The sequence below is a fragment of the Staurois parvus genome, unplaced genomic scaffold (genome assembly GCF_062004578.1).
Source record: "Staurois parvus isolate SC_StPar_1 unplaced genomic scaffold, SC_StPar_1.0 ptg001773l, whole genome shotgun sequence".
Taxonomy (NCBI): Eukaryota; Metazoa; Chordata; class Amphibia; order Anura; family Ranidae; genus Staurois; species Staurois parvus.
Genome location: NW_028319569.1, coordinates 111,945 through 139,351, shown reverse-complemented (window position 1 = coordinate 139,351; position 27,407 = coordinate 111,945). Strand labels below are relative to the sequence as shown.

The window sequence follows — 27,407 nt, the reverse complement described above, 5'->3', positions numbered from 1 at the left end:
GATGGGCGGGGGCCAGAAGGTCTCCCAGATGGGCGGGGGCCAGAAGGTCTCCCAGATGGGCGGGGGCCAGAAGGTCTCCCAGATGGGCGGGGGCCAGAAGGTCTCCCTCATGGGCGGGGGCCAGAAGGTCTCCCTCATGGGCGGGGGCCAGAAGGTCTCCCTCATGGGCGGGGGCCAGAAGGTCTCCCTCATGGGCGGGGGCCAGAAGGTCTCCCTCATGGGCGGGGGCCAGAAGGTCTCCCTCATGGCCGGGGGCCAGAAGGTCTCCCTCATGGCCGGGGGCCAGAAGGTCTCCCTCATGGCCGGGGGCCAGAAGGTCTCCCTCATGGGTGGGGGGAGGGGCCAGAAGGTCTCTCTCATGGACGGGGACCAGGACAAACCTGGTGGTGGAATCTCTAGAATCTTCTGATGTGTCTGTAGAGGTACTTCCTGTTGTGGGGTGACAACGGTCTCCCAGTCATGATCCTATGTTGTCACCCGGTCACATGCTCCTTAGATGGACACACGTTGGTCACACACAGTGTTCCGTGGTCAGGCACTTCTGGGCGACTCAATTCGTTACGAAATTAAAAATTTGGGCATCCGAATTTCCCAATCGCAGTGGTGATGAATTTTAACTAATCTGAAATGAATTATAACGAATAGAATGATCTGAATTCAAAATTTTGAAAACTGAATTTGAATCTGAAATGAAAACATATCGCAATAAATACAGTGAAGTATAAAAGGGAACAAAGATGATAATTCCTATATATAATAGCTTCATAGAATAGAACAGAATACGAAAGAATAGAATAAAACAGAATAGAAGAGAAAATAAAAGAAAAATTGAATAAAATAATACAGAAGAGAAATAAAAGGATAGAATAAAACAATAGAGAAGAAGAGCAAATAATAGAATGGAATAAAACAGAAGAGTGTGAAAGAGAATAGAATAAAAGAGAATTGAATGTAAAATAATAGAATAAAACAGAATAGAAAATGAAAGGCTAGAATATAAAAGAAATGAAAATAGAATAAAACAGAAGAGAAAATGAAAGGATAGAACAAAAATAGAATATGAAAGAATAGAATCTAAAATAATAGAATAAAACAGAATAGAAAATTAAAGCATAGACCTGAAAAAAGGAATAGAATAGCAAAGGATAAAATAAAACCGATTAGAATAAATGAGATTAGAATAAAACAATAATAAATAAAATGATAGAATATTAAATAAAAGGATAGAATAGCATCTAAAAGAATAGAACAAATCAATAGAACAGCAAAAAAAAAAAAGGGATAGAACAGAAAAGAATGTGGAGGAATAGAATAAAACAGAACAGAATATAAAATAAAATGATAGATTATAATAAAAGAAAACGGAATAGAATATTAAATAGAATAAAACAGAATAGAAAATGAAAGCATAGAATTGAATAAAATAATAAAATAGAAAAGGATAAAATAAAACAGAATAGAATGAAACCAATTAGAATGAAACTATAGTAAATAAAAGTATAGAATAGCATCTAAAAGGATATAAAAAAAATCAATAGAATAGCAAAAAAAAAGGGATAGAACAGAAAAGAATGCGGAGGAATAGAATAAAACAGAACAGAATATAAAATAAAATGACAGAATACAATAAAAGAAACCAGAATAGAATATAAAATAATAGAATAAAACAGAATAGAATATAAAATAAAATGACAGAATACAATAAAAGAAACCGGAATAGAATATAAAATAATAGAATAAAACGGAATAGAATATTAAATAATAGAATAAAACAGAATAGAAAATGAAAGCATAGAATTGAATAAAAGAATAGAATAGAAAAGGATAAAATAAAACAGAATAGAATGAAACCGATTAGAATAAAACTATAGTAAATAAAAGGATAGAATAGCATCTAAAAGAATAGAACAAATCAATAGAATAGCAAAAAAAGGGATAGAACAGAAAAGAATGCGGAGGAATAGAATAAAACAGAACAGAATATAAAATAAAATGACAGAATACAATAAAAGAAACCGGAATAGAATATAAAATAATAGAATAAAACAGAATAGAAAATGAAAGCATAGAACTGAATAAAAGAAAAGAATAGAATAGAAAAGGATAAAATAAAACAGAATAGAATGAAAGAGATTAAAATAAAAGGATAGAATAGCATCTAACAGAATAGAGCAAACCAATAGAATCGAAAATAAAGGGATAGAATAGAATATAAAATAATAGAATAAAACTGAATGGAATATGAAAGAATCGAATAGAAAAAAAGAATAGAACAGAATAGAACTGAAAAGAATAAGAGTAGAATAAAATGAAACAAATATGGTCATCTTCCAAAATTCAAATTTTGATTCGATTTGAAAATCCCCCGATATAGGGAAGGAATCCGAATATTCGATTATCCAAAAACGAATCTCTAACATGTCGGAGGCGGCAAAACGAAATTGTTAACCTAAACGAATCCAAAATTTACGGTAATTTTTCCGTTGTGCACATCTCTGGATGGAGGCTTGAAGTGATGGAATCCACCTGGTCTGTCATCTCCATCCATTGCTTCAAGCCTCCATCCAGGAGATCTGCATTGAAAGGTCTACATCCGGGTTTAGATATTCCACATGGAATCCCCCCAGTCTGTCATCTTCATCCATCGCTTCAAGCCTCCATCCGTGAGATCTGCACTGAAGGTCTACATCCGGGTCTAGATATTCCACATGGAATCCACCCCACCAGGTCTGTCATCTCCATCCATCGCTTCAAGCCTCCATCCGTGAGATCTGCACTGAAGGTCTACATCTGGGTCTAGATATTCCACATGGAATCCACCCCACCAGGTCTGTCATCTCCATCCATGTGGAATATCTAGACCCGGATGTAGACCTTTCAATGCAGATCTCACGGATGGAGGCTTGAAGCGATGGATGAAGATGACAGATCGGATGGGGTGGATTCCATGTGGAATATCTAGACTCAGATGTAGACCTTCATTGCAGATCTCACGGATGGAGGCTTGAAACGATGGATGGAGATGACAGACTGGGGGGATTCCATGTGGAATATCTAGACCTGGATGTAGACCTCCGGTGCAGATGGAATGAATGGAGGCTTGAAGCGATGGATGGAGATGACAGACCGGATGGATTCCATGTGGAATATCTAGACCTCCAGTGCAGATGGAATGGATGGAGGCTTGAAGCGATGGATGGAGATGACAGACCGGATGGATTCCATGAGGAATATCTAGACCTCCAGTGCAGATGGAATGGATGGAGGCTTGAAGCGATGGATGGAGATGACAGACCGGGTGGATATCTGGGTCTAGATATTCCACCTGGAATCCACCTGGTCTGTCATCTCCATCCATGTGGAATATCTAGACCCGGATGAAGACCTTCAGTGCAAATCTCACGGATGGAGGCTTGAAGTGATGGATGGAGATGACAGACCAGGTGGGGGGGATTCCATGTGGAATATCTAGACCCGGATGTAGACCTCCTGTGCAGATGTAATGGATGGAGATGACAGAGCTGGTGGATTCCAGGTGGAATATCTAGACCCAGATGTAGACCTCCGGTGCAGATCTCATGGATGGAGGCTTGAAGTGATGGATGGAGATGACAGTCCGGGTGGATTCCATGTGGACCGTCTGGGCTGAAATGAAGACAATTGGGACCAAGAAGGACCAGATGCCCCCTTTTGACTTGGAAAGCGGTTGAAGTAGAACCCCTGAAATGGTTCTGCCCCAGGCACTGGGACCCTTATCCTGGATCCAGAACTCCCACCAATGAGATCTGCCCATCTGTGTGGTGACACGATAAACTGTAGGCGGAGTTTGGGGACGAACCTCCAGATGGCGCCATAGGACTTCCTGTGTGCCTCAATGGACACAATAAGATGACATCCCCCTTCAGACCCGGAGTTCACCTGGCCGGGTTGCTCGTTTGCTCAGCAGGCTCCACAGGCAGCTTTACTCTCTAGAAAGACAAGGATAGTTAACCCCGCCTAGTTTTACTTCTTGACACGCCGGACGCGGGATGTTCGCCCCATTCACAGCGAGAAGCTCCAAAACGCTCGGGGGGAAAAAAACCGATATGACTGCGGAGACGGCTCACATCTCCCCTCCAAGTCACCCGAAGCTCCAGAAAGTTTTGCAGCTCAATTTGGGCAGATTTGCACGTTTTTGGTGCATTGTTATAGAATAGAAGGGAATAGAAATGCGCGATTGGCTGGTTTTTGGGCTTTTTAACGCACGTTTTGCACGATGTTCTGCTGAAATGAAAATATGTTTTTAAAAATGGTAATATATGAATAAATAAATGTTAAATAAATAAAATAAATACACATATAAATAAAAAATCCTGATAAATAATAATTAAGCCCTAACCTTAAAAAAAAAAATGAAATAAAATATTGTTATTCACAATAATAATAATAAATACCCGAATAAAAAATAATACCAAAAAATAATTATTTTATAACTTTTTTTTAGGTGTTTGGGGGGTTAAGGTTATAGATGAATTATTATTAATTTATTATTAGAAGTATTTATGATTATTTTTATATTTTATTTTACATTCATTTATTCATTTATTATGATCACCCTAACAAACGTGTGCAACTGGCGGGTTTTTTTTTACGCGCAATAATTAATTATTAATTTATTACAAGTATTTGATTATTTTTATTTATTTGTAGATTTATTTTACATTTATTTATTCATTTATTATTATTATGTTCACCCTAACAAACGCGTGCAACTGGCGCGTTTGTGCGCGCTTTCACACATTTTAACTTGCGTTTTGCGTGATTTTCTGCTTTTAAAAAATGGTAATATATGCATAAATGTGAAATAAAATAAATACACATATAAATAAAAAAATTATGATTAATAAAGAACCCCTAACCTTAAAAAAAAGAAATACGATATTATTTATTATTAATAGTAATAATAAAAATAAACACCCATAACAAACAAAATTCAACAATAATACCAAAAAAATAATTAAGGGTTATGGGTTTATTATTATGCATTTATTATTACAGTATTTATGATTTTTATTTATGTATTTATTTTACTTTTATTTCATTTATTATTATGATGATCACCCTAAAAAAATTGCGCACTTGGCATGTTTTTGCACGCTTTCACACATTTTAATGTGCGTTTTGCTTGATTTTCTGCTCAAATGAAAATGTTTTTAAAAAATGGTAATATATGCATAAATAAATGTGAATTAAATAAATAAAATAAGTACACATAAAAATCATGAATAATAAATAACCCCCTAACCTTAAAAAAAAAAAAGAAATAAAATATTTATTATTTATTAAAATTAATAGTAATAATATAAATAATAAACACCCTAACAAAAAAATACAATATTATAAAAAAAATTATTATTTTGTAACTTTTTTTAAAGGTTATGGGTTAATTATTCATTTATTAAAAGTATTTATGATTACTTTTATTTGTGTATTTAATTTACATTTATTTATTTATTATTATTATTATGCTCACCCTAACAAATGTGTGCAACTGGTGGGTTTTTGCGCGCTTTTGCACATTTTAACGTGCGTTTTGCGTGCTTTTCTGCTCAAATGAAAAAGTTTTTTTAAAAATGGTAATATATGCATAAATAAATGTTAAAATAAAAATATGAAACAAAACATTTATTATTATTATTAATAATAATAATAATAATAATAATAATAATAATAAAAACATTATTATTCATATTTTCTAATATTAATAGTAATAATAAACACCCTAACAAAAAATACAATAATATATGCATAAATAAATGTTAAAATAAAAAAGAAAACATTTATTAATAATAAACATTAATATTATTATTATTATTATAATATATAATAATAATATATGCATAAATAAATGTTAAATAAAATAAAAAAATGAAATAAAAATATTATTATTTATTAATAGTAATAAAAATAATAAACACCCTAACAAAAAATACAATAATATATGCATAAATAAATGTTAAATAAAATAAAAAAATGAAATAAAAATATTATTTATTAATAGTAATAAAAATAATAAACACCCTAACAAAAAATACAATAATATATGCATAAATAAATGTTAAATAAAATAAAAAAAATGAAATAAAAATATTATTATTTATTAATAGTAATAAAAATAATAAACACCCTAACAAAAAATACAATAATATATGCATAAATAAATGTTAAATAAAATAAAAAAATGAAATAAAAATATTATTTATTAATAGTAATAAAAATAATAAACACCCTAACAAAAAATACAATAATATATGCATAAATAAATGTTAAATAAAATAAAAAAAATGAAATAAAAATATTATTATTTATTAATAGTAATAAAAATAATAAACACCCTAACAAAAAATACAATAATATATGCATAAATGTTAACATAAAAAAAGAAATAAAACATTTTATTTTTATAATAATATTTATTAATATTAATAGTAGTAATTATAAAGATAAATTATAAATACCCGAACAAAAAAATTCAATAATACCAAAAAATATTTATTTTGTAACTTTTTTAGGTTTTAGAAGGGTTAAGGTTATGGGTTAATTATTATGAATTCATTATAAGTATTTATTTACGATTATTTTTATTTGTGTATTTATTTTACATTTATTTATTCATTTATTATTATCATCATCTCCCTAACAAAAGAAGGAACGATTCCTCCCACCGACACCAACGATGGGGTATAATTACTGCCATTGACACCAAGGATGATGGTGTCCAATGGAACAAAAGTGTCTTTGAAAGAAGATTTTAATAATACCGCCCCCCCAGAATAGAAAATGAAAGCATAGAATTGAATAAAAGAATAAAATAGAAAAGGATAAAATAAAACAGAATAGAATGAAACCAATTAGAATGAAACTATAGTAAATAAAAGTATAGAATAGCATCTAAAAGGATATAAAAAAAATCAATAGAATAGCAAAAAAAAAGGGATAGAACAGAAAAGAATGCGGAGGAATAGAATAAAACAGAACAGAATATAAAATAAAATGACAGAATACAATAAAAGAAACCAGAATAGAATATAAAATAATAGAATAAAACAGAATAGAATATAAAATAAAATGACAGAATACAATAAAAGAAACCGGAATAGAATATAAAATAATAGAATAAAACGGAATAGAATATTAAATAATAGAATAAAACAGAATAGAAAATGAAAGCATAGAATTGAATAAAAGAATAGAATAGAAAAGGATAAAATAAAACAGAATAGAATGAAACCGATTAGAATAAAACTATAGTAAATAAAAGGATAGAATAGCATCTAAAAGAATAGAACAAATCAATAGAATAGCAAAAAAAGGGATAGAACAGAAAAGAATGCGGAGGAATAGAATAAAACAGAACAGAATATAAAATAAAATGACAGAATACAATAAAAGAAACCGGAATAGAATATAAAATAATAGAATAAAACAGAATAGAAAATGAAAGCATAGAACTGAATAAAAGAAAAGAATAGAATAGAAAAGGATAAAATAAAACAGAATAGAATGAAAGAGATTAAAATAAAAGGATAGAATAGCATCTAACAGAATAGAGCAAACCAATAGAATCGAAAATAAAGGGATAGAATAGAATATAAAATAATAGAATAAAACTGAATGGAATATGAAAGAATCGAATAGAAAAAAAGAATAGAACAGAATAGAACTGAAAAGAATAAGAGTAGAATAAAATGAAACAAATATGGTCATCTTCCAAAATTCAAATTTTGATTCGATTTGAAAATCCCCCGATATAGGGAAGGAATCCGAATATTCGATTATCCAAAAACGAATCTCTAACATGTCGGGGGCGGCAAAACGAAATTGTTAACCTAAACGAATCCAAAATTTACGGTAATTTTTCCGTTGTGCACATCTCTGGATGGAGGCTTGAAGTGATGGAATCCACCTGGTCTGTCATCTCCATCCATTGCTTCAAGCCTCCATCCAGGAGATCTGCATTGAAAGGTCTACATCCGGGTCTAGATATTCCACATGGAATCCCCCCAGTCTGTCATCTTCATCCATCGTTTCAAGCCTCCATCCGTGAGATCTGCACTGAAGGTCTACATCCGGGTCTAGATATTCCACATGGAATCCACCCCACCAGGTCTGTCATCTCCATCCATCGCTTCAAGCCTCCATCCGTGAGATCTGCACTGAAGGTCTACATCCGGGTCTAGATATTCCACATGGAATCCACCCCACCAGGTCTGTCATCTCCATCCATGTGGAATATCTAGACCCGGATGTAGACCTTTCAATGCAGATCTCACGGATGGAGGCTTGAAGCGATGGATGAAGATGACAGATCGGATGGGGTGGATTCCATGTGGAATATCTAGACTCAGATGTAGACCTTCATTGCAGATCTCACGGATGGAGGCTTGAAACGATGGATGGAGATGACAGACTGGGGGGATTCCATGTGGAATATCTAGACCTGGATGTAGACCTCCGGTGCAGATGGAATGAATGGAGGCTTGAAGCGATGGATGGAGATGACAGACCGGATGGATTCCATGTGGAATATCTAGACCTCCAGTGCAGATGGAATGGATGGAGGCTTGAAGCGATGGATGGAGATGACAGACCGGGTGGATATCTGGGTCTAGATATTCCACCTGGAATCCACCTGGTCTGTCATCTCCATCCATGTGGAATATCTAGACCCGGATGAAGACCTTCAGTGCAAATCTCACGGATGGAGGCTTGAAGTGATGGATGGAGATGACAGACCAGGTGGGGGGGATTCCATGTGGAATATCTAGACCCGGATGTAGACCTCCTGTGCAGATGTAATGGATGGAGATGACAGAGCTGGTGGATTCCAGGTGGAATATCTAGACCCAGATGTAGACCTCCGGTGCAGATCTCATGGATGGAGGCTTGAAGTGATGGATGGAGATGACAGTCCGGGTGGATTCCATGTGGACCGTCTGGGCTGAAATGAAGACAATTGGGACCAAGAAGGACCAGATGCCCCCTTTTGACTTGGAAAGCGGTTGAAGTAGAACCCCTGAAATGGTTCTGCCCCAGGCACTGGGACCCTTATCCTGGATCCAGAACTCCCACCAATGAGATCTGCCGATCTGTGTGGTGACACGACAAACTGTAGGCGGAGTTTGGGGACGAACCTCCAGATGGCGCCATAGGACTTCCTGTGTGCCTCAATGGACACAATAAGATGACATCCCCCTTCAGACCCGGAGTTCACCTGGCCGGGTTGCTCGTTTGCTCAGCAGGCTCCACAGGCAGCTTTACTCTCTAGAAAGACAAGGATGGTTAACCCCGCCTAGTTTTACTTCTTGACGCTCCGGACGCGGGATGTTCGCCCCATTCACAGCGCGAAGCCCCAAAACGCTCGGGGGGGGGAAAAAAAACGATATGACTGCGGAGACGGCTCACATCTCCCCTCCAAGTCACCCGAAGCTCCAGAAAGTTTTGCAGCTCAATTTGGGCAGATTTGCACGTTTTTGGTGCATTGTTATAGAATAGAAGGGAATAGAAATGCGCGATTGGCTGGTTTTTGGGCTTTTTAACGCACGTTTTGCACGATGTTCTGCTGAAATGAAAATATGTTTTTAAAAATGGTAATATATGAATAAATAAATGTTAAATAAATAAAATAAATACACATATAAATAAAAAATCCTGATAAATAATAATTAAGCCCTAACCTTAAAAAAAAAAAAAAATGAAATAAAATATTGTTATTCACAATAATAATAATAAATACCCGAATAAAAAATAATACCAAAAAATAATTATTTTATAACTTTTTTTTAGGCGTTTGGGGGTTAAGGTTATAGATTAATTATTATTAATTTATTATTACAAGTATTTATGATTATTTTTATATTTTATTTTACATTTATTTATTATGATCACCATAACAAACGTGTGCAACTGGCGGGTTTTTTTTTACGCGCAATAATTAATTATTAATTTATTACAAGTATTTGATTATTTTTATTTATTTGTAGATTTATTTTACATTTATTTATTCATTTATTATTATTATGTTCACCCTAACAAACGTGTGCAACTGGCGCGTTTGTGCGCGCTTTCACACATTTTAACTTGCGTTTTGCGTGATTTTCTGCTTTTAAAAAATGGTAATATATGCATAAATGTGAAATAAAATAAATACACATATAAATAAAAAAATTATGATTAATAAAGAACCCCTAACCTTAAAAAAAAGAAATACGATATTATTTATTATTAATAGTAATAATAAAAATAAACACCCATAACAAACAAAATTCAACAATAATACCAAAAAAATAATTAAGGGTTATGGGTTTATTATTATGCATTTATTATTACAGTATTTATGATTTTTATTTATGTATTTATTTTACTTTTATTTCATTTATTATTATGATGATCACCCTAAAAAAATTGCGCACTTGGCATGTTTTTGCATGCTTTCACACATTTTAATGTGCGTTTTGCTTGATTTTCTGCTCAAATGAAAATGTTTTTAAAAAATGGTAATATATGCATAAATAAATGTGAATTAAATAAATAAAATAAGTACACATAAAAATCATGAATAATAAATAACCCCCTAACCTTAAAAAAAAAAAGAAATAAAATATTTATTATTTATTAAAATTAATAGTAATAATATAAATAATAAACACCCTAACAAAAAAATACAATAATATAAAAAAAAATATTATTTTGTAACTTTTTTTAAAGGTTATGGGTTAATTATTAATTTATTAAAAGTATTTATGATTACTTTTATTTGTGTATTTAATTTACATTTATTTATTTATTATTATTATGCTCACCCTAACAAATGTGTGCAACTGGTGGGTTTTTGCGCGCTTTTGCACATTTTAACGTGCGTTTTGCGTGCTTTTCTGCTCAAATGAAAAAGTTTTTTTAAAAATGGTAATATATGCATAAATAAATGTTAAAATAAAAATATGAAACAAAACATTTATTATTATTATTAATAATAATAATAATAATAATAATAATAAAAACATTATTATTCATATTTTCTAATATTAATAGTAATAATAAACACCCTAACAAAAAATACAATAATATATGCATAAATAAATGTTAAAATAAAAAAGAAAACATTTATTAATAATAAACATTAATATTATTATTATTATAATATATCATAATAATATATGCATAAATAAATGTTAAATAAAATAAAAAAATGAAATAAAAATATTATTATTTATTAATAGTAATAAAAATAATAAACACCCTAACAAAAAATACAATAATATATGCATAAATAAATGTTAAATAAAATAAAAAAAATGAAATAAAAATATTATTATTTATTAATAGTAATAAAAATAATAAACACCCTAACAAAAAATACAATAATATATGCATAAATAAATGTTAAATAAAATAAAAAAATGAAATAAAAATATTATTATTTATTAATAGTAATAAAAATAATAAACACCCTAACAAAAAATACAATAATATATGCATAAATAAATGTTAAATAAAATAAAAAAAATGAAATAAAATAATTATTATTTATTAATAGTAATAAAAATAATAAACACCCTAACAAAAAATACAATAATATATGCATAAATGTTAACATAAAAAAAGAAATAAAACATTTTATTTTTATAATAATATTTATTAATATTAATAGTAGTAATTATAAAGATAAATTATAAATACCCGAACAAAAAAATTCAATAATACCAAAAAATATTTATTTTGTAACTTTTTTAGGTTTTAGAAGGGTTAAGGTTATGGGTTAATTATTATGAATTCATTATAAGTATTTATTTACGATTATTTTTATTTGTGTATTTATTTTACATTTATTTATTCATTTATTATTATCATCATCTCCCTAACAAAAGAAGGAACGATTCCTCCCACAGACACCAACGATGGGGCATAATTACTGCCATTGACACCAAGGATGATGGTGTCCAATGGAACAAAAGTGTCTTTGAAAGAAGATTTTAATAATACCGCCCCCCCCCCCCGATCTAATGGTCTTCTCCACGGCGGTGGTCCATTAATGGTCGATGAAATATTGAAGACCTTCAGTTCTAATATCAAGTAGCCATTCCCATCCCCCTGCTGGTCATCCAGACCTCCCATGCAGACACCGTGGGCTCCTCCTCACCGTGGGCTCCAACTCACCATGGACTCCTCACCGTCTGCTCCTCACCGTGGACTCCTCACCATCTCTTCCTCACCGTGGGCTCCTCCTCACCGTGGGCTCCTCACCATCTGCTCCAAATACGCTCCTTCCTTACCCCAGACACCACTAAACTACTCGTTCACTCCCTGATTATCTCACGCCTTGACTACTGCAACTCCCTCCTCACCGGCCTACCCCAGTGCAGGCTCTCCCCGCTTCAGACCATCCTGAACTCAGCTGCCAGACTCATCCACCTCACCAGCCGCTCCACCTCTGCCACCCCCCTCTGTCTCTCCCTCCACTGGCTCCCCATTGCCCAACGCATTAAATTCAAACTGCTCACTCTGACCTACAAAGCCATTCACAACACTGCCCCTGACTACCTCACCGACCTGATTCCCAAGTACCTCCCTACCCGTACCCTTCGCTCCTCACAGGACCTCCTTCTATCTTGCTCCCTGGTCTCCTCCTCCCACGCACGACTGCAAGACTTCTCCAGGTCCTCCCCCATCCTCTGGAACTCACTACCCCAATCCATCAGACTGTCACCTTCCCTCCTCACCTTCAGGCGCTCCCTGAAAACCCACCTCTTCAGGGAAGCCTACCCCACCCTCACCTAACAGCCGCTGCCCTTCCCTCCTCCTACCACTTCATCCCCCACAGCAATTTCCTCCTGTACCTCTACCCCCCCCCTCCTAGATTGTAAGCTCGAAAGAGTAGGGCCCTCTTACCCCTTGTGTGCTGTTTGATGTTACTGTACTGTTTCATGTATTGTCCCCCCCTCTATTGTACAGCGCTGAGCAAACCCTTTGGCGCTATATAAACTCGATAAATAAATAAATAAATAAATAATCTGCTCCTCACCGTGGACTCCTCACCGTGGGCTCCTCACCATCTGCTCCTCACCGTGGACTCCTCACCATCTCCTCCTCACCATCTCCTCCTCACCGTGGGCTCCTCACCATCTGCTCCTCACCGTGGACTCCTCACCATCTGCTCCTCACCGTGGACTCCTCACCATCTGCTCCTCACCATCTGCTCCTCACCATCTGCTCCTCACCATCTCCTCCTCACCATCTCCTCCTCACCGTGGGCTCTTCACCGTCCTGGTCTGACTAGGAGGACTCTGAAGTTTCTGCTGCAACAACCCTTAGGAAGCCCTACTGAGCCGAAAACCAGAGGGAGGCGGCAACACCCAATTGAAACGCTCAAGCTTTATTTTTACAGAAACGAATTAACAAAGGCGAGCCGACTATTCTACGGGACAAACCGAAAATATATCCCGGGGGAGGGGGGGGCCGAAGACGAATCGGCAGTCCTGGGACTCCTCTATCCGGCCTCCCGATTTCCATTGGACCTTGGTTCTACCAGAGAGCCACCTTCTACCACTCCCAGCCACCAGTTGGGTCAACCGGTCCACCGAGGGCAATGGTTGGTTCCATGGCGGAACGTGGCAGAGAACATTTGGCTGGTGCTTGTTCCGTGAAAACCGTCGCGGTGAACGAGAACCAATCAAAAGCTCCGGTCCAGAGAGGAGAACCTGAGGTAGGTGGGAGGGGCCCCTGGCAGGACTCGGATCGATCTCTCAATAGATTAGGGGCCACCAACATCCTATGGAATTCAGAGGTAGAGATGTTTCGTTTCTGATTTCGTTCCATCACATCCGCTATTTGAGAACCCGTCAGGACGAACATCCGGAACATCCGGTGCAGAGTAGACGCGGGCAGGAGGGGAAATCACGAAAATTTGTTTCACAAGTTTGGATTTCTTTAGTGTATTTGTTTTGAAATCACAGAGACCACTATAGTTATTCTATTTCATTCTATTCTGTTCTTTACTCTTCTACTCTGTTTTATTCTATGCTTTGATTTTCTAGTCTATTCTATTTATATTCTTTTTTTAATTTTCTATTTTTTTTTCTATTCAGTTCTATTCTTTTCTCTTTTATTCTTTTATTTTCTGTTCTAGTCTATTCTATTCTATTTCTTTTTTTTTTTCTATTCGGTTCTATTCTCGTTTATTCTTTTATTTTATATTCACTTCTGTTCTATTCTGCTCTATTTTATTCTCATCTATTCCTTTTTCTTTTCTATTCTGTTTATTCTATTCTATTATTTTTCTGTTTTATTTTTATTTTCTATTCTAGTCTGTTACTTTATTTTTTATTCGGTTTTAGTCTATTCTATTCCTTCTATTTTTTTTTTAATTTTCTATTCTGTTTTATTTTCTTTTTCTTTTCTTTTTCTTTTCTATTTTAGTATTTTCTTTTCTAGTTCTATTCTGCTGTATTATATTTTAATCTATTTTTTTATTTTGTATTCTATTCTTTTCTTCTATTTTATTTTTGTTATTTTCTGTTCTTTAAATTCTGTTTTATTTTATTTTCTGTTCTTTTTTCTGTTCTATTCTTTAAATTCTATTCTATTTTGTTATTTTATTTTCTATTCTCTTCTGCTTGATTCTATGTCTTTGTTTTCTATTCTGTTTTAGTCTATTTTCCTTTATTTTTTGTTCTAAAATTTTTTTCTATTCTATTATTTTCTGTTTTATTTTCTAGTCTCTTCTGTTCTGTTCTGCTCTATTCTAATCTATTTCTTTATTTTATATTCTATTTATTTTCTATTTTATTTTTGTTTTATTCTATTCCTTTGTTTTCTATTCTGTTTTAGTCTATTTTCCTTTATTTTCTGTTCTATTCAATTCTTTTCTATTCTATTGTATTATTTACTATTTTTTTTTATTATTATTTTTCTTTTCTATTCTCTTCTGTTTCATTCTGCTCTATTCTATTATATTCCTTTATTTTCTACTATATTCTTTTTTACTCAATTCTATTCTTTTATTTTCTTGTTTATTTTTTATTTTCTATTATCTTCTATTCCTTTATTTTCTTTTCTATTCTGTAAATTCTATTCTATTTTTGTTCTTTTATTTTTTTATTCTCTTCTGCTCTTTTCTATTCTAATCAATTCCTTTATTTTCTATTTTTTTCTATTTTATTGTTTTCTTTTATTGTCTTATTTCCATTCTATTATTTTCTATTTTATTTTCTATCCTCTTCTATTCTATATTTTCTATTCTATTTGTTTTTATTTTATGTTCTGTTCTTTAAATTCTATTTTAATGTTTTATTTTCTATCCTCATCTATTCTATTCCTTTATTTTCTATTCCATTTTTTTTTTATTTTCTGTTCTTTAAATTCTATTTTATTATTTTTTTCTATCCTCTTCTATTCTATTCCTTTATTTTCTATTCCATTTTTTTTTTGTTTTCTGTTCTTTAAATTCTATTTTATTCCTTTATTTTCTATCCTCTTCTATTCCTTAATTTTCTATTCTATTTTTTTTTTTTGTTTTCTGTTCTATTCTTTAAATTCTATTTTATTTTCTATTCTCGTCTGCTCCATTCTATTGTAATCCATTCCTTTATTTTCTATTCTGTTCTATTCTCTTCCTTTCTATTCTGTTTTGTTCTATTCTGTATAGCCAGAAGGTGTAAAACATGTATTATGTAGTGTATGATGGTGCTGCATGTTGAAGATGGGGAACAGGAAAAAGGTGACGGGTGACACCTTCTATGGGGGGGCTGGAGTGGGGTGTCACTGAGAGGCTTCCCAGTCTGTTATCCAACCTTCACCAGGCCGAACCATTTCAACGAACATTTAAAGAGTTTATTATTCTGGTTGCTGTTCTTTGCCAGAGAATGACCTGTCATCTTCCTTCCTGCAGGACCGAACTACGTGACACCGCTCACCCAGGACAACGATTTCTCCGAGCTCGGTGCCAAACTCCTCCTCTTCTATACTCCGCAGGTACGGGAGGCGGAGCCCTGTGACCACACCTTCTCCTCACCTAAGGCTGATAAACATAAGTATCCAGGTTATGGGGGGGGGGAGGGGGAGGGGCTCGAGGGATCAAAAAGCCCTCCAACTGAATCACTGCGTAGCGTTCCTCGTGGGCGGAGCCACGCAAGTCATTCCTTTACATCCCATCAAGATGCACAATGAAAATCAAACTCAAATCGGAAAATAATCGAATTGATCTGAATTCATTGTAAAGAATAGCTCGTTCTATTCTATTGGAATTTCAGAAGACCTCTCCTCTTCTCCATTGTTTTCAGTTCTATTTTATACTATTCTATGCTGTTTTATTCTATTTTATTCTGTTTTAGTCTATTCCTAATCTGTTTTGGATTCCGGAAGATGGCTATATTCATTCTATTCTATTATTTGCTATTCTAGTCTTTTTTTTCTATTTTATTCTAGTCTATTTTATTCTATTCTAGTGTAGTCTGTTTTATTCTGTTTTAGTGTAGTCTATTCTGTTCTTTTCAAGTTTTCTTCTATTCCTTTTGTATTCTATTTTATTCTATTCTTTTATCTATTCAGTTTTATTATATTTTTACAATTTGAATCTCAGAAGATGGTTATATTCATTCTATTCTATTATTTGCTGTTCTAGTCTTTTATTTTCTATTGTATTTTATTCTATTCTAGTCTATTCTATTCTAGTCTATTTTATTCTATTCTAGTCTATTGTATTCTATTCTAGTCTATTCTAGCGTAGTGTATTTTATTCTGTTTTAGTGTAGTCTATTCTGTTCTTTTCAAGTTTTCTTCTATTCCTTTTGTTTTCTATTTTATTCTATTCTTTTTTTTTTCTGTTCTTTTATTATCTGTTCTGTTTTATTCTGTTTTTACAATTTAAATTTCAGAAGATGGTTTTATTCATTCTATTCTATTATTTGCTATTCTAGTCTTTGGTATACTAGTCTTTTCTTTTCTAGTCTATTTTATTCTATTTTATTCTATTCTAGTGTAGTCTGTTTTATTCTGTTTTAGTGTAGTCTATTCTGTTCTTTTCAAGTTTTCTTCTATTCCTTTTGTTTTCTATTTTATTCTATTCTTTTTTTTTTCTGTTCTTTTATTATCTGTTCTGTTTTATTCTGTTTTTACAATTTAAATTTCAGAAGATGGTTTTATTCATTCTATTCTATTATTTGCTATTCTAGTCTTTGGTATACTAGTCTTTTCTTTTCTAGTCTATTTTATTCTATTTTATTCTATTCTAGTGTAGTCTGTTTTATTCTGTTTTAGTGTAGTCTATTCTGTTCTTTTCAAGTTTTCTTCTATTCCTTTTGTATTCTATTTTATTCTATAATTTTATTATCTATTCTGTTTTATTCTATATTCACATGGGTGGGAAGCAGCGCAAAGAGCTCACGCTGCTATTTTTTTATATTCTATCTCCGCTTTCAGAGACCACCCCGATTTCCTCTTTTATTTTCATCCCTGAGATACAGGTGGACCTTTGTAGCCGAATGTTCCCTTTAATCTGTTCTGTAATTTTCGTTTCTGTTTTCAGGCTTCCAGAAATAATATCTGCCTCGACCTGTCGCCCAGCCATGCGTTTGACGGGAGGCTGACTGGTCACCGGGTCATCACGTGGGATGTGAAGGTACCTCCCCCTGGCGGGTTCTGTGGGTGGGATCCAATCCTTCTCTCTTCTATATCTTTGATTGGTTCGATTTTTAATGCCTGTTTCCCGTCCTTGCTTTGGATGTGACCCAGAGGCGGACTGATCATTTGGAAACTCGGGCACTGCCCTAGGGCCCGGGGTCAGTAGGCCCCTGGTACCTTTTTCATAGGCTTTTTTGAGTGTGGGCAAGGACACAGGGGCCCCATGATCCCCTATTGCCCGGAGGCCCCATGAGTTGTCAGTCCGCCCCTGATGTGACCCATTATATGATCAGGGCTGGGTACATTCTTCCAAAACCTTGTGGCCCCCTGGGGAAGCATGCCTTCTAAATTCATTGGTGTCACTGGGGTAGTGGGCTCCAGGGCAGACGAGTTCCCCAGATTATTGACGTCTGTGTAATAGCGGGCCCCAGAGGTCCATAGCCTCTGAAATAGCCCCTCAAATTGTTGGTGTCAGTGAGATGGTGGCCACCAGGGAAGACAATGCCCTCAAAGATTGGTGTGGGTGGCCCCCAGGGGAGATTAGGCCCTCCAATAATTAGTGTCTTTGGGATTGTGGTCCTAGGAGGGAATTGAGGGCCCCCAGAGGAGAATACCCCGAATCTTTGGTGCCGTTGGGCTTGAATAGCCCCTCAATTCATTAGTGTCAGTGGGATGGTGGCCACCAGGGAAGACAATGCCCTCAAACATTGGTGTTGGTGGCCCCCAGGGAGACTAGGCCCTCAAATAGTTAGTGTCTCTCTTGGATTGTGGCCATAGGAGGGAATTTTCCCCCAAAGTCACCGGTATTGGTGAATCCCAGGAAAAGTTAGACCTTCATATCATGGGTGTTGAATGGTTGAACTGGATGGACTTTTTTTTCTTTTTTCAGCCAGATTAACTATGTGTTGGTGGCTCCCAGGGGAGAATGCCCCAAATCTTTGGTGCCTTTGGGCTTGAATAGCCCCTCAAATCATTAGTGTCAGTGGAATGGTGCCCCCCAGGGGAGAAAAACCCCTCCAATTATTGGTGTCAGTTGGATAGGTAGCCCCAGGGAAGAGTGGTCAACCCAAAGTATTGGTGTCAGTGGTGAAACTTCAGAATGGTACAAAAATCATCTGGTGAGCGGAAGCTCTGAGAATAGCCAGATTATTTGGGGAGGACAGAAGGGCGCCACGAATGTGGTGAGGACACGTGGAACCTTGAGGAGGATGGGCCACAACAGGCTCGAGGTCTCCAGCAGTGAGTTTGCCTGGTCAGCTCAGGAATGGTGGGAACCCCTCATAATGGGCACAGCGGGTGTACAGACCCAGGAACTCGGCACAGGAATGGTGGGAACCCCTCATAATGGGCACAGCGGGTGTACAGACCCAGGAACTCGGCACAGGGATGGTGGGAACCCCTCATAATGGGCACAGAGGGCTTACAGACCTGGGAACTCAGCACAGTTAGTAAAAGGAACCCTAACAGCAGAGAATCCTGGCCGCTCCCACTGTAGACCTTCTTCCCGGAATGTATGTTGGGTGGAGTGACCATCCAATCGCAGATCTCACAGATGTCTCCCGTTCCTCCATTCACGGTTCCATGTTTTCTTTCTCTCCGTGTTCCTCAGGATGTGGTGAACTGCATTGGCGGGATGGGTGTGGTTCTTCCTTTGCTCAACCAAGTGGCTCTGCAGACAAAGGAAGCTCCAGATGCCCAGGAGACCCACGACCTGGTGGGCCCGGAACTCACCTCTTCGCGGAACGCCCAGTCCATGCAGCTTCCTCTGGGGAAATCCTCAGGTGGGATATTTGTGGTCTATACCCGGAGGGGAGGGTGGGAGGAGGAGAGGGTGGAGGGTTCCGGTATGTGGGAGGAGAGGGTGGAGGGTTCCGGTGGGAGGAAAGGGTGGTGGGTTCCGGTGGGGGGGAGGAGTGGAGGGTGGTGGGTTCTGGTGGGGGGGGGGAGGAGTGGAGGGTAGTGGGTTCCGGTGGGAGGAGAGGGTGATGGGTTTCGGTGGGTGGGAGGAGAGGGTGGAAGGTTTCGGTGGGGGTGGGAGGAGAGGGTGGAGGGTTCCCGTGGATGGGAGGAGAGGGTGATGTGTTCCGGTGGGAGGGGAGGGTGGAAGGTTCTGGTGGGGGGGAGAGGGTGGTGGGTTCTGGTGGTTGGGGAGGCGAGGGTGGTGGGTTCCGGTGGTTGGGAAGGCGAGGGTGGTGGGTTCCGGTGGTTGGGAGGAGAGGGTGGTGGGTTCCGGTGGGGGGGGGAGGAGAGGGTGGAGGTTACCGGTGGGGGGGGGGGTGGAGGGTGGAGGTTACTGGAGGGAGGGAGGGAGGGAGGAGAGGGTGGAGGGTTCGGTGGGGGGGGGGGAGGAGAGGGGGGGGGGAGAGGGTGGGGGGGTTCCGGTGGGTGGGAGGAGAGGGTGGTGGGTCCTGGTGGGGGGGGAGAGAGGGTGGAGGTTACTGGAGGGAGGGAGGGAGGGAGGGAGGAGATGGTGGGGGGGAGGAGAATTCGTGTGTTTTATGTTCTCCCTCATTTGATAGATGGAAAGCGTTCCGTTGTGAAGAAAGTTACATGAAGAATGTTTTGTAACTTGTGGGTTGCATTGGCTCCATGAAGGTCCCTCCGCCCCCCAGTCCCCACCACCCCTCAGTCCCCACCGCCCCTCAGTCCCCTCCACCCCTCAGTCCCCTCCACCCCTCAGTCCCCTGAAAATCAGACGTTGTGAAAGTCCAGACCACAATACTTTTTGTCCTAAACTGCAATAAACTTTATTGACACAAAACAAGATCAATCAGACATGTGAGGCTCCGTTCACACTGGTGCGTTTTTTAGTGCTTTTTGCAAAAACGCGCTGCAGTCCGTGTAACATGGCGTCCTGTGTGTGTATATATCTCATAATTCGTGAACTCTATAACGTTCCTACAGACGTAATAATATACACTGATTCTGGTTATTTTCACCAAAGACATGTATACAGAATACATTTTGGTCTAAATTTGTGTAGAAATGATCAATTTCAATATTTATGTGCAAAATGTTATAACAAATAAAAACGCAAAATTTACATGCAAAAAAATACCAACAAAAGAAATCTCTATTTTTGTGAAAACATTATAAAAATGTCATTTAAAGAGCGACAACGGTGAAAGGTGAAAATTAGCGTGGGCGGGAAGGGGGCAAAAGTGCCAGATAGGCAAGTGGTTAAAATACAAAAACATGTACAGATTAAAAAAAAAAAAAAAAACAAAATACAAAATTATGTATAAATTAAAAAAAACCCTAAAATACTTAAATATGTATAAATTAAAAAAATAATACATAATTATGTATAAATAAAATTTTTTAAAAAACCCACAATACAAAATTATGTATAAATTAAAAAAAACCCAAAATACAAAATTATGTATAAATTAAAAAAAAAAACAAAATACTAAATTATGTATAAATTAAAAAAATAATACATAATTATGTATAAATAAAATTGTTTAAAAAAACCCACAATACAAAATTATGTATAAATAAAAAAAACCAAAATACAAAATTATGTATAAATTAAAAAAAAAACAAAACTATGTATAAATGAAATTAAAAATATAAAAATACATAATTATGTATAAGTTATTTTTAAAAACCCACAATACAAAATTATGTATAAATTAAAAAAAAAAAACAAAACTATGTATAAATGAAATTAAAAATATAAAAATACATAATTATGTATAAATAAAAAATGTAAAAAAAACCCAAAATACAAGAAAAAATACAAAATTATGTATAAATTAAAAAAAAAAAAACCCAAAATACAAAATTATGTATAAATTAAAAAAATGAACAAAAAATATAAAAACAAGGCAGTGACAGGTCCTCTTTACTGAGACATTTGGGGTCTATTGGACTCGCCGCCTTCGTTTTGTCTCCACAGAGAGCCGGTTGGAGAGGAACGGAGTGGCGGCTTTCCTTCTCATGGTCAAGAATTTCATTCAGCATCACCCAGCCAATCAGGAGAGCCTCCTGCAGTGTCATGGGCCGGCTATCATCGGGGCCCTGCTACAAAAGGTGAGGAGCCACGCATACGCCGTCTTTAACTTTTGTTGCATATAACCCGACCCTTGGATGTTACTGGAGAAGGAACTCCTCGGTTCCTGCGTGGCCGAATTCTTGTGAAGAAAAAAATTGCTCTACCGCTTCCGCTCTCACACCCCTCTGTATACCCCTCATAGACCAGAGGTCAGACGTTTCCTGGAAGTCTTCACAAGGTTGGCACACACTGTTGCTGGTATGCTGGCCCATCCTCCATGCAGATCTCCTCTAGAGCGTATCTCAGATGCTTAAAGCCCCTCACGTGGTTCTAGACTGTATCTCCGATGCTGAAAGCCCTTTAGATATACTTGATGGTCAACGTTGCAAAAGTTCCCTTCAGGTTAAGTCATTGGCACAAGGTCAGGTGGTAGAGAAAAATGAAACTTTAATGAAGGCCAGTTGAGCTGAGAGCAGCCAATCGCATTTCACTTACCTGAAATCAGTTGAACCCTTATTGGTTGGTGGTTATTGCCGTTTACTAATAGAACAGAAAATCTTGGTCTGTGTACTGTGCGGCCTTTGATGTCCGTTGTGTCCTCAGGTGTCCCCTCTTATCCTGGACATGAATGTGTTGATGGCATCTCAGATGCTGATGGACCAGATCTCGTTGGAAGGTCACAATTACCTCCTCCATCACCTCTACCAGCACCTGCTCTTCGACTTCCGAATCTGGTGCAACAGCGACTTCGCCGTCCGCCTGGGTGAGCCCTTCTGCTCCAGTTAGCCCACACTTACTGGTGGGTCGTTTCTGCCTGTGTGATGTCATGGAGACATTTTGATCATCATTTCCTCCTTCTGCAGGTCACATCCAATATCTCTCTTCAATCATGAAAGATCACAAGCAGAGAATTCGCAGGAAGTACGGCGTTCAGTACGTTCTGGACTCAGTCAGGAGGCATTATGGGTAAGTAAGCTGACGACTTTCCTCATCCAACAATATAGAAGTATGTTAACTCCCCCCTCCGAAGGATGGAGATCGGGTTTTCCCAGTGATGGGTACTGTTAATCCTACCCATGTTGTTTTTGGAATAGGAGGCAACTCCATGTGAATGGCCATGGTTATGGAACAGGAGGCAACTCCATATTAATGGCCATGGTTATGGAACAGGAGGCAACTCCATATTAATGGCCATGGGTTTGGAACAGGAGGCAACTCCATGTGAATGGTTATGGAACAGGAGGCAACTCCATATTAATGGCCATGGTTATGGAACAGGAGGCAACACCATGTGAATGGCCATGGGTTTGGAACAGGTGGCAACTCCATATTAATGGCCATAGGTTTGGAACAGGAGGCAACTCCATGTGAATGGCCATAGGTTTGGAACAGGAGGCAACTCCATGTGAATGGCCATGGTTATAGAACAGGAGGCAACTCCATATTAATGGCCATGGGTTTGGAACAGGAGGCAACTCCATATTAATGGCCATGGGTTTGGAACAGGAGGCAACTCCATATTAATGACAACGGTTTTGAATTTGGAGGCAACTCCATATTGATTGCCATGGTTATGGAACAGGAGGCAACTCCATATTGATTGCCATGGGTTTGGAACAGAAGGCAACTCCATATTGATTGCCATGGGTTTGGAACAGAAGGCAACTCCATGTGAATGACCATGGTTATGGAACAGGAGGCAACTCCATATTAATGGCCATGGTTATGGAACAGGAGGCAACTCCATGTGAATGGCCATGGTTATGGAACAGGAGGCAACTCCATGTGAATGGCCATGGTTATGGAACAGGAGGCAACTCCAAGTGAATGGCCATGGTTATGGAACAGGAGGCAACTCCATGTGAATGGCCATGGTTATGGAACAGGAGGCAACTCCAAGTGAATGGCCATGGTTATGGAACAGGAGCCAACTCCATGTGAATGGCCATGGTTATGGAACAGGAGGCAACTCCATGTGAATGGCCATGGTTATGGAACAGGAGGCAACTCCATGTGAATGGCCATGGTTATGGAACAGGAGGCAACTCCATGTGAATGGCCATGGTTATGGAACAGGAGGCAACTCCATGTGAATGGCCATGGTTATGGAACAGGAGGCAACTCCATGTGAATGGCCATGGTTATGGAACAGGAGGCAACTCCATGTGAATGGCCATGGTTATGGAACAGGAGGCAACTCCATATTAATGGCCATGGTTATGGAACAGGAGGCAACTCCATGCTAATGGCCATGGTTATGGAACAGGAGGCAACTCCATGCTAATGGCCATGGTTTTGGATTTGGAGGCAACTCCATTTTGATGGCCATGGTTTTGAAATGGGAAGTAACTCAATATTGATGGTCATGGTTTTGGAATGGGGTATCCCCCAAAGACTGCCCCCACGTACCATTTCTTGGCCAAGACCCTGAAACAATATTCCTTCTATTCAAATCGTTAAGTTTGCTGAAAGTTATAGAATTCTTTGGACGGAATTGCTCAGCATCGTACAATCAGTTGAGTGTCCTTGTCTTTTTTTTTTTTTTTTTTTATGTAAAATGTCAGGACACAGAAAGGGGACCAGATCACTGAGGACAATGTGAAGACCGTGCAGATGTCCCTCTTCAGCCTGACTAAAGATTTCCTGGCCAGGAGTCTTAATGTCGAGGATCTGCACAGCGTAATCAGCTACACTGCGACTGTCAATGACGAGGAGCAGGTATGTTCACCCGACCCCCAACAGTATTCACCCCCAACATGGGTAAATATTTTGATTTTCTGCTTTCCTGGGGGGGGTTCTTATTTGTGTGGTTTGAATTTGTAGAATTTGTATCAAACCCGTTGTAAATAGTAATGTTTTCTAGCTGTTGGCCATTACCCCTAGAGACGTTCATGTGTCCATCTTGTCCTCCAGGTATGTGGGATCCTTGACGTCATCCACAGCCTCCTGAAAGCCAACATCAGCAACGAGCAGCTGTACTCCTTCCTTCTAGAGCAGGGCAATGTGGAGGTCTTCTACTACCTGCTGGTCCAGAAGAGATTCTCCGACCAGCTGAGGGAGAAAGTGTTTAAGGTCCGTATGGAAGAAGCTTACAGATGTTTCTACAATAGCCGACTACCGCTATCAGTAACATATAGCGTGGGGATGTTAAGCCTGCTGCTCTCTAGCGATCAAGAAACCACACTGGCCTTGGGTGAAAGGGCATGCTGTTGTCTAATTCCTGTCTAGCCCTCTGGTCACAGTTTGAACCCACCTACAAAGGACTGGCTCTGGAAATCTAGACCCAGAACTGGTGCATTCTTTACCTGCTATAGAGTATATAGCCTAATGTAGGGTTTCTCAACCAGGCTTCCATACAACCTGAAGGTTCCTCCAGAGGTTGCTAGCGGTTTTGGGGTTCCAGAAGAGATTCTCTGACCAGCTGAGGGAGAAAGTGTTTAAGGTCTGCATGGAAGAAGCTTAGAGATGTTTCTACAATAGCAACTCCATGCTAATGGCCATGTTTTTGAAATGGGAGGAAACTGTTAATGGCCATGGTTTTGGAATGGGGTGACAGTTCCATATTATCCATGATGGTTTTGGAATGGAGGCAACTCCATATTAATGGACATGGTTTTGGAATGGGGTGACAGTTCCATATTACCCATGATGTTTTTGGAATAGGGGACAACTCTATATTAATGGCCATGGTTTTGGAACGGAGGCAACTCCATATTAATGGCCATGGTTTTGGAATGGGAGGTAACTCCATATTAATGGCCATGGTTTTGGAATGGGAGGCAACGCCATATTAATGGCTATGGTTTTGGAATGGGAGGCAACTCCATATTAATGGCTATGGTTTTGGAATGGGAGGCAACTCCATATTAATGGCTATGGTTTTGGAAAGGGAAGCAACTCCATATTAATGGCCATGGTTTTGGAATGGGAGGCAACTCCATATTAAAGGCCATGGTTTTGGAATGGGAGGCAACTCCATATTAAAGGCCATGGTTTTGGAATGGGAGGCAACTCCATATTAATGGCCATGGTTTTGGAATGGGAGGCAACTCCATATTAAAGGCCATGGTTTTGGAATGGGAGGCAACTCCATATTAATGGCCATGGTTTTGGAATGGGAGGCAACGCCATATTAATGGCCATGGTTTTGGAATAGGATGTCCAACAACTCAAATTAGTGGTAACTGTTTGGGAGAAGGCCCTTTTCTGTTCCAGCATTACTGTGGCCCTGTGTACAAAGCCAGCTCCATTTAGACATAGGTTGACCAGATTGTACATACAGGACAAGCGAGTTCCTCCACACCAAAGTACTGACCTCAACCCTACTGAATACCTTTGGGATGAATTGGAACACCGATAGTGAGCCAGGCCTTCTCAAGCAACATCAGTACCTGACCTCACAAATGTTCTTTTCATTGAATGGGAACAAATTTCCATAAAGACTTCTAGAGCAATTCCCACTGAATTCAGTAAATTTCCAAAGTTTTGTACTTGGTGTATGAGGATTGAAATACTTGAGCAGAGCCAGAGGTTGCTTTCCTGACAGGTTCTCTTTATGTCTTGTGATCTCTTTTCTCACGCACCTGTCTGTATAACCTGAATCATCACTGTCCCTCCAGATCCTCTACAAGTTAATCAAATACGAGAAAGTCTACGATCGTCTCAAGCATCGCCTGAAGTTGAAGGATATCGGATACCAGGGACTCATCTCTTTCCTGAATGACGTTCCTGTGTCCATGCTACTGATCCGCTGTCTCTCAGAACAAGTCTTGGGCTCTGGTAAGCGCTCTTCTCTATTTAGTTTTCCTTTTTAATAATTGTTTTTTTTCTCTCAACCAGGGGCGGACTGACAACTCATGGGGCCCCCGGGCAATAGGGGGTCATAGGGCCCCTGTGCCCTTGCCCAAACTAAAAAAAGCCTATGAAAAAGGTACCAGGGGCATCTCATGGGGCCCCCTACTGACCCCGGGCCCTCGGGCAGTGCCTGAGTTTCCAAATGGTCAGTCCGCCCCTGCTCTCAACCCTGGGCCGCTAACTGGGTGGTGCAGGCAGTACTCCTGTATCGGGTCAGGGTCCTCCTTTCGGTCAAGCCCTGGCCCTAAATGAAGTGACATCAGCTGCCTGATGTCACTCAGGTCTTTCTGCCTTGGTCCAGCATCCAATCAGACACCAGCAGAGAGAGGAGCACAGGCAGAAGTATGTTGTAAGATGTCCTATTGGGTGGTCATTCATCAGAGCTGCTGCAGTCTTCCTCCGATACCCAGAAGAGATTTCCAGTTAAGAGGGAAAGGATAGCTGGCACCATCAGTGCTCTGTAACGGTTTCCATGCTCTGGTCCCCCACTAGACCACCAGGGGAATATAAGTAACACTTTTCCCACCAGACCAATAGACATTTTTTTTTTGGTTGGGGTTCAGCGGCTCTGACGTAGAAGCCATAGGAGGCCACGTGATTTCAACAGAGGGGCTTTAAGAGGGAACATTTTAGGCTGGCTTCATACTAGCCATTGCCCTGCGAAGCAGTTTGTGGTGGATCACTTTTCAGAGCATGGCTAAGCTACCACCTCCTGAATGGGATGCTGCTGAATGGGTTAATAATGGAGTTAATGCTCCCCCAACTGCGAGCCAAGAGTTGAGCTCATGGTTGCCACATGTCCCCGTTGACTTGAACGGCGGAGTTTGATGGATGTGCCATCTGTCAGCTGGCGCGTTGAGTTAAATTTGAAACGTTCTCCTGGCTGCTGCTTAGATTTTTG

The 27,407-nt window shown here is 38.1% G+C and overlaps 1 protein-coding gene across 2 annotated transcripts in view; it reads left to right on the top strand.

The window, feature by feature from the left end:
- Positions 1 to 27,407, top strand: part of NBEAL2 (neurobeachin like 2) — a 135,498-nt gene that overhangs the window by 46,626 nt on the left and 61,465 nt on the right. For both annotated transcript variants that reach the window (XM_089663812.1, XM_089663811.1), the window contains exons 11-19: positions 15,926 to 16,008; positions 17,561 to 17,653; positions 19,265 to 19,436; positions 21,557 to 21,690; positions 22,256 to 22,415; positions 22,516 to 22,618; positions 24,217 to 24,370; positions 24,566 to 24,724; positions 26,272 to 26,431. In XM_089663812.1, the coding sequence (XP_089519938.1) occupies positions 15,926 to 16,008; positions 17,561 to 17,653; positions 19,265 to 19,436; positions 21,557 to 21,690; positions 22,256 to 22,415; positions 22,516 to 22,618; positions 24,217 to 24,370; positions 24,566 to 24,724; positions 26,272 to 26,431 (1,218 nt within the window). The remainder of the gene's footprint in view (positions 1 to 15,925; positions 16,009 to 17,560; positions 17,654 to 19,264; positions 19,437 to 21,556; positions 21,691 to 22,255; positions 22,416 to 22,515; positions 22,619 to 24,216; positions 24,371 to 24,565; positions 24,725 to 26,271; positions 26,432 to 27,407) is intronic.